The 8,374-nt window shown below is 43.1% G+C and overlaps 1 protein-coding gene across 1 annotated transcript; it reads left to right on the forward strand.

Moving 5' to 3' along the window:
* Positions 1 to 3,625: 3,625 nt before the first annotated feature.
* LOC129109971 (hairy/enhancer-of-split related with YRPW motif protein 1-like) lies at positions 3,626 to 5,614 on the forward strand. Its single transcript, XM_054622126.1, has 5 exons — positions 3,626 to 3,792; positions 3,979 to 4,051; positions 4,149 to 4,232; positions 4,360 to 4,441; positions 4,546 to 5,614. Exons 1-5 carry the CDS (start codon positions 3,707 to 3,709, stop codon positions 5,151 to 5,153), a joined length of 933 nt encoding a protein of 310 aa, XP_054478101.1. The 5' UTR covers positions 3,626 to 3,706; the 3' UTR covers positions 5,154 to 5,614.
* Positions 5,615 to 8,374: the final 2,760 nt, after the last annotated feature.

Here is an 8,374-nt window from a genome sequence, read left to right on the forward strand (position 1 = left end):
TTGAATCTTTTTGAAATGCTGTTCATGCCCTGTAATTGACGCTAAATCCTGTAATTGGCAGCCGTGCTGAGATCCTGGTGTCAGTGTTATGACCTGAGGAGCTGTCCTCCTCAGAAAAAAAGGCTCCGGCTAAACAAAGAAACAAGGAAGTCAACATATCCTCCCTGGCTTTACCTATCCAAAAGCACAGGGAGAATGGATGCCAACAAAGGCAGGAAAGTAAAGAATGAGAAGGCGGGTGTATTACAATCAAACAGTGGGAATGGGTCTCAGTCCTGGTCTGGTCCCTGCCCAATATAGCCGCCTGGGTGCTAACTGGAACCAGTGGGGACAGACAGGAAGCTGTGGCCCATATGATTACATTGTTGTATGGAAGTTGTCTGCGAGACATTTCCCTCAGTCAGACAAGCTATTTAGGACCAGCATGGGTGGCATTTTCTCAGTCTTACATAACATGTATGAATATGATATAATATAACATGTATGTTAAGACTTTTTTACATGTTGGCCTATTTGAAAAAAGCAACGAGAAGGCATGATCTCATACGCACAGAAATATCGCCCAGATTACCCCCCCTCACACACACACACACACACACACACACACACACACAAATGCAAACTTCACTGCAGCAGTTGTTGAGTGACAGGTATAAGATGTCAGGATGGTGTGCACACAGGATGCAGGCACGGCTGCGAACGTCGCTGCTGCCGGCAGCCCCAACGGTTGACATAGTAAATCAATCCTGATGGGAGGGTTGGTAGGACGGAGGCGGAGTGGGGGGGGGTAAGGGGGGTCCAAAGGGACTGAGCCGGCCTCTGTCAGACACACTCAGCCACTCAGCCAGCCAGGGAGAGACTGTCGACGGGTGGGAGAACACTCGCCGGGAAGCGCTCACACGGAGATTGAGTTACCACGGAATTAGATCAGGGCTGTGGGAAACAGCACCTCCTAAACACACTCGCACACTCTCGGTCACACACACAAACACACACAGACTCCACCAGCACACACTCCTGCAGCCGCACTCTTGCACACAAAGAGTCACCAAGGGAAACCTGAGGGAAGATTGGGGAAGGCAGCTGGGCACACGCCAGTTTCAAACAAATGCTTGCTTATACCTCTTGGCTTCCTGGCACTGGTTTGACAGTGGTTCCTTCAAATCGGTGCCGAGTTAGGCCCTCGGTCAACAAGCAGACTGGCATGTTCAAATTATTAAATTTAGAAGATTTATAGAAACATGGCATTCACAGACAAATGAGCTCAAACCAAACACACTTTTTTCACAACATCTAAAGTCATCCAGAGTGGAGGGCTGAGAAAATGTTGTGATTCCACAGTCGAAAAAGTCAAGGAAAACTCATAATTATGTTTAATGGATCACAGGAATGTCAGGGCTAATGTGAAGGACCTTGACAGTCAGGTGTGAGGAGAGTGGTTAGTGTCTGCTTAATGGAGACCACATGAACCTGCCTGTCCTGTAGAGCTGGCCGCACTGTAGAGCCCTATTACCATAATAGCATCATAAACAACACTGAAGTGATCCAAAAGCTGCCTATCAGCAGAGAGTCATGGGAAAGCCATGTATGGTTTAGTCTGGGGTAAAGGGCAAGGAGAGGGTTTGTACTTAAACTGGATGAGGATCTGTATACAAATCTCTCCCACAAGCACCAAACTTTGTAAAGTGAAGAGCAACAAGCCTATGAGAAATGTCGGCCTGTTAGGGAGTGTGCAGGCCTCAGGAGTTTTTCAACACAGGATTAAGCACATGTTAAGGTCTATAAATCAAACAAATGGGAGCATGGGAGTGTAGAAATGCATGAAATTGGTAAAAGTAGGCATCATTTTTAGTGAAAGTGTGGGCTGACAGGGGGGTGGGTATTGCTAGTGATAGTGTGAAGGCTCATCCACTCTCAGAATGACTAAAGCTTGCACATTGTATCTGTCACCACCGAAACCCCTCTGACATTCTGGGAACAGCGTGTTGGCCCGCAGTTGCTCCCTGAAATCAAGCTCTCATCCGCACTTGTCCAGCTCCCAACGCACCAAGTTAACAACTGACCTGATGGACGGAGCAGAGAAACAGCTGCTGCTCTACAAGGTACTGGAATGGAGGAAAGCAGGGGGGTCACGCTCCCACTGATGGCCTTACCAGACACGTCAGACTCAGGATGCAGGAATTAGACCAGCTTCAAGGGCTGTCTTTTACCAGACCTGACATTTGGCTGATGCTTTTATGTGGTAATTCACATATTTTATGTCTATTCATATGATAGCAGTGTTCATATGATAGCAAGTAGCAAAACTATTGTATAAAAATACCCAATAAATGTCCTGCATTTCAGATTTTTACTTGAGGAAAAATACAGTATTAACAACAAAGTGCCTGTAAAGCACCTTGAGATTTCATTGTATTTTAAAGTGTGCTATATAAATAAAATCCATTATTATTATTATTAACAGTAAAAATGGCCTCGGGGAAAGAAATATCATTATAGTATGTATCATTATCTTAACAGAAGTTCATTAAAGCATGAGATAAAAAAGAAAAGTTAAACTGTTTTTTGTTGTTTAATCTTTCACTTTAAACAATTGCCTTGTATTTATATATGAATATATTTGTATTTGGGCTTATATATGTGTATCTATTTCTTCCTGATACATACTAGACAGAAAGCCAGAGGGGATCAGTTACACAGTGGAACATAAACATTAAAAGCTCCTGTGTTTTATATAGTTTGACCTCTGACCCAAGCGTATTAGCGAGGTCAACATTTTCACACCTTCTGCAGACAAACCTTTCTCCCCATCCAGAGTGAAGTACTTATGCTTTGCTGCTTTTGCCTTTGTATGTTTTTTTTTAAATGTAGCTCACAAGCAAAACATTCTTCTAAAGTTGCAGCTTGAGCCTATAAAAACATGTCTGTTTCTCTTTCCCACTACACAGCGGAGCGAGGTTCACTGTTTTCACCCGCAGCGGATGAATGATTCCCTGGGAAGGTCTGTCCGCGCCAGTCAGTTGACCTGTTTGCAGTGACTGGGGGAGGAGGGGGGTTTCCTAGGAGAGCCTGGCAACGCCGACCGACTAATGTTGGGCCTCCCCGGCTGATCAATGCTGTTGTGGAACCTCACAGCTGACAGCAGACAATGAACAACACACTCTGCTAATAGGCCGTGTGTCCTCCACAACACCAAAGAAGAAGAGCGCTCCCACTAGAATGGGTCCGGTTGCTCATGCACTGGGGGTGCTCAGCAGGGGGACTGTGGACCTGAGGCCAGGGGTCTACCGGTCAGGTCCCAGACTTAAAACGCTCTGTTAAATGACATGTATTAAGAATCATGCTTTTAATACAACACTTTAAATATTGATTTGAATTATTTCAGAAATGAGTTTCAGTACCTATATAATAGTTTTACTGTGAGACCTTATTTCTTCCTTTTGCAAAGCCTAATCATTCAAATGCCAGCTCGATTTTAACTGGCTCAGATATTCCCAAGCCCCGCCCCCTTCATGTGGAGACCCCGCCCCTTCAGTCTGGGACACGCCCCCCCGGCGGTGTGAAGCTGCTGCACAGAGGCTCAGTGTCAGAACACAGCAGACCTCACCTGAGAGGAGAACTCTTCATCTTCATCACTGTAGACTTCTCTTCATCTTCATCACTGTAGACTTCTCTTCATCTTCATCACTGTATTCTGGGAAGCAAAATGAAGCGAAGCCACAATTACAGCTCATCGGAAAGCGACCTGGACGACAATATTGAGGTGGAGAAGGATAGTGGTGACGAAAATGGGTATGTCTAATATTTTAATAATCATTATTATTGCACCTACTACGACAGAATTGGACGTTTCATTCCACTAACTGCAACATTTAAGCTTGTGCATTTTAATGTGTTGTATGCAAATGTTGATGAACTCAGAATAACTATATGTTTTGTTTCAATTAAATAAAGTTTTTATGCTGTCTTACCTTTCAGTCAACTTGATTCTCACGGCTCGATGTCACCCTCCACAAGCACCCAAGTACAGGCCAGGAAGAGGCGCAGAGGGGTGAGGACTCATTCTCTCTGCTGTTTGCTAGATCCAACTGGTTTCCTCCCACCATTCATCTAAATTCGGCTACATTGTTTCTTTTACCCATTGACAGATTATTGAGAAACGGAGACGTGACCGAATCAATAACAGTCTGTCAGAGTTGAGAAGATTGGTGCCAAGTGCTTTTGAGAAACAGGTAAAGAGGGTCACACATCCATCTTCTCTGCATGGGCAGTCACACGTTTGCCTTTACACGCCTTTTCTACATGGATACAAGATAGGAAAAACAAATAGTAAAAATGTTCTTTTCAATTTCTTTGCAGGGATCTGCTAAATTGGAAAAAGCTGAAATTTTGCAAATGACTGTGGACCATTTGAAGATGCTCCATGCATCTGGTGGCAAAGGTAACATATCATTTTTGGGCAATTAATGATAAATAAATATATGAATGTTGTAATTGCCCAGTGTGAGTCACGTGTCTAAGCACTCTGCTTTCTTATCCTGACAGGTTTCTTTGAGGCTCATGCTCTTGCTAAGGATTACCGCAGCCTGGGCTTCAGGGAGTGTCTGGCAGAGACAGCTCGCTACCTGAGCATCATCGAGGGTCGGGACGGTGCAGACCCCCTCCGTATACGTCTGGTGTCCCACCTCAGCAACTACGCCTCTCAGAGGGAGGTGCACGCAGGGCTGGAACACTTAGCCTGGGGCTCTGCCTACGGGGCTGCCCATGCTCATCTCCCCCACCCTCTCCTCCTACAACACCCCCAGGGCAGGACACCTGCATCCAGAAGTAAAAGTAGCACACCCTCCTCTTCCTCTTCTTCCTCGTCATCTTCCTCCCCCTCCATTGAGGCATCTGGGACATCCAGACTCAGTGTCATGCCCCCCACAGAGACCCTCAGGGTGCCTCCCAACGGTTCGCTGGCCCTCAGTCTGTCTGTGCCAACATCCAAGCTTTCGCCACCACTCCTGTCATCCCTCTCCTCGCTGTCGGCCTTCCCCCTCTCCTTCGGTGCTTTCCCTCTGGTGTCCCCCACGGCCCTCAGCGCAGTGAGCCCCTCCTCCACCCTGTCAAAGCCTTACAGGCCGTGGGGTACAGAGATTGGGGCCTTCTGACGCTAACAACTAGACTGATGGCAACAGCTGAGCTGTGCTCAGCACCCCAGACCAGGAAAGACAACCTGCCTCTGATTTTATAGCAATAAAACACAGAGGAACAAAGCAAACTGATTTCATTTTATACAAGTAGAAAGAATAAGTGGGACAGGTCTTTCTCAGTATGTCATTACTCTAAAGAAATGAATTCTGAATGATTTAATGTTACCCATTGATAACTAATTTAGTTAACGTGCACTGTCTCCAGGCTGAGGACTGATATGGGCCATGAATAGATTGACTGTGAGCTCAACTATAGAGGTTATTTTTTGTAGACCACATACTGAAACTTCTACATTTGTCGAGCATGGATGTCTGTATTTAATATAATGTAGAGTTCTTTAATTTGGTCTGCTTCTTTAGCGGTATCACTAAAGGAAGTAAAGGAAGTGAATAAGCATATTACCTTTCCCATTGTTGAAAACTAACCACCTGAGAATAGGAAACTTGCTTTCTTGTATCTATTTGTAATATTTTTTTTACCAATAAATTGAGTTAAAAGTAAAAAACATGGATTTAAACCAAAGTTTTTATTTCTGTTGCATTTGCTTCTAAACTATCAAGATTCTTTTGTTTTCATAATGAATACTTTTTTTTTTTTACCAATGTTGCTGCATAGTCCTTTGTATACGCATACTAAACTCCCTCCAAGTGATTAAGACCTTATCTTCCCAAATGACATATAATCTGCAGGTGCATTCTTGTTATAATACTGTGGAAGTTAATCATGAGATAATAAGGTCCCGGTTATTGACTGTAAGGCAACTCCTTTACTGTGTGCCAGGTAAGTAACCAAATCTGAGAGCATTGTTGCCCTTATGAATACCCAGGAAATCATTAAGAGCCAGAGGAAATCCTTTACAATGTTGCCCTGACCTCACCAGCTTGGGTTGGTCTGAAACGGAGACAATAGTGTGAACAGGATGGGGACTTTGGAGGAAGGCGGTTAAAAGGTAACAACAATACACAAGACAGCTCGACCAATAAATCACTGTTCAGCGTGTGTGGTTTCTGGTCCAATCTGAGTGACACTGAGTTTTAAGGGTTCACTGTTTTTTAATGACTGAGTTGTATCTATCCATGCAGCACCTCAGGCTTCCAGAAGGGGCAGACGTGTTCTCTGAGGGTTTAGGCCACATGCTATTAATAATAAATACATTAAAATATTGTCTTCCTTTAAATAATAGTCAATTTAAAGCACGATATACAAAAGTGTCTGCTGTTGATGTTCCCAGTGCTGATGAATCACACAAACTATTTCTCCCTCTAAATGAGGACGCTATTTAAATTCCAAATCATGCTTCTTATGAAAAGATTCAACAAAAATGATCTTTATTTTTGTAGATTCTAGCTGTGTTTTTGTTGTTCATTTTTTTCAATATTTGCAATCAGCCTATTGAAGTCACATATAAACTAAAACTAAAATGTTGCTCAACTATTTGCATTTAGCTTATTGTGAGCTTTCCCCCTGCTTTTGCATCGGTATTATAGACTGTATTATTGATCAGGGTTCCTGCTTGGTTTCTTTGGCTTAAAGAAATCTGCCACTGCCACCTAGTGGTTGAACATGGTCTTGTTCGTACCAGATGGAGGAACATGGATTCATTTGTTCATTGATTCATTTGTTATTATATGTTAGTCTAACTGTCAAGGAATAAGCCTGACCATATTTTGAATTATACCAAAAACTGTGTACAATATTGAAAATCAATTAACATCAGACTGAAACATGAATGAAAAATCAACTAGGGGAACACGGTGATTCTCAGGATGTGTAGATAACTGGTTCTTTTATTTGGCAGTTTACATTTTCCATCCTCTTTTAGCACAGAAAAGTATTAGATGGTGCATGCCATGTTCACAGAACCTCAAACCTTTATTCAGCGAAGCTTTCACAGAGAAACACAAGCAGCAGAGGATGCAGGCAGATATCAGTGGTACTGTATATTAAAAAGAGGGTAGTTCAGTGGGCTGAATGTAAAGCATCCTGCATCCATTCTCCATCTAATCCCCTAAAGAGAGCAGAGGCTAATGATGCTTTGTGATAAATTCGCATTCACACACACCCACACAGACATACGTTATGTTCACACTGTCAATATCAAGGTGGGACCAACAGCACATTCCACCATCCAAGACAATATGCATGGTACCAGTATGGTGTAATAACATTCAAGAGCTTAATGCCCAAATACTGTGTATGAAACAGAGCTTTTAAATACGCTGAAGGTGGATTCATTGAGATTTCCATTGTAAGGGTAAGTGGGAATCTGCAAGTGTATAAACCGTCGCTCCCATTGGGCAAAGACATTCTTAATAACAACAAAGTACCTATCAGGTTCATTATCAAGCTCATTTTCAGAGGAGGTGGACACTTTATGGATCTGTGCGTTTGGCGTATTGTTAAGTTCCAAGCGTGCGTGTTGAGAATTAATGGGTGTGCGTGAGAAAGATACAGATTGGATACGTTGATATCGCGAGGAGCCTGTGGTGTAGGTACACCGACTGTCATTCTTTACAAAGACACAGAAACATCATCATCATGACATCATCAGGAAACACTGCAAATGTCAGTCTACAACCAACTCACAACATCGACGGCTTTCACAAGAAAAATGGTTGTAGAGTCAAATTTAAGAACTGAAACGTTAATAAATCACAAACTAAATGTTTGAAATTGTACAGCGCAGAACAATACAATATTTGCATGTACTTCACCTACCATGATAGATAGATAGATAGATAGATAGATAGATAGATAGATAGATAGATAGATAGATAGATAGAGAGAGAGAGAGAGAGAGAGAAAGATAGAGAGATAGACTTTAAGAAAAAATATTTACAAAACAATAGCCATATTCTCACATTTTCTCTAAAATCAACAAATGAATTAGATAAGATAAGATAAGATAATCCTTTATTAGTCACGCAGCGGGGAAATTTGCAAAACTCTCAAGATGATGGTTAACGATGTTTGTATCCACTGATAATACTGATAGTGGGGAATACTGGTGTTGTGTTGTGATGTGATGGTGGTGGTGAGGTCCTCAAACCTCTCAGCCTCCAGGATTGGGTGTCTGTTGGGTGTCTGAGGAGGGTGAGGGCGGGGTTTGGCGAGGAAAGGGGGTGGGACTTGATGGGGAGACGTTGATGGACCATGGAAGGCAGGACTTGTGCGAGGC

Source organism: Anoplopoma fimbria, chromosome 20, assembly GCF_027596085.1.
Source record: "Anoplopoma fimbria isolate UVic2021 breed Golden Eagle Sablefish chromosome 20, Afim_UVic_2022, whole genome shotgun sequence".
Lineage (NCBI taxonomy): Eukaryota > Metazoa > Chordata > Actinopteri > Perciformes > Anoplopomatidae > Anoplopoma > Anoplopoma fimbria.

Bases quoted from the DNA above. Each gene is read 5' to 3' on its own strand.
- LOC129109971 (XM_054622126.1), top strand. From the start codon at position 3,707: ATGAAGCGAAGCCACAATTACAGCTCATCGGAAAGCGACCTGGACGAC. The intron at 4,233-4,359 runs GTAAAGAGGGTC...ATTTCTTTGCAG, and splicing joins CAAGTGCTTTTGAGAAACAG to GGATCTGCTAAATTGGAAAA. The intron at 4,442-4,545 runs GTAACATATCAT...TTATCCTGACAG, and splicing joins CCATGCATCTGGTGGCAAAG to GTTTCTTTGAGGCTCATGCT.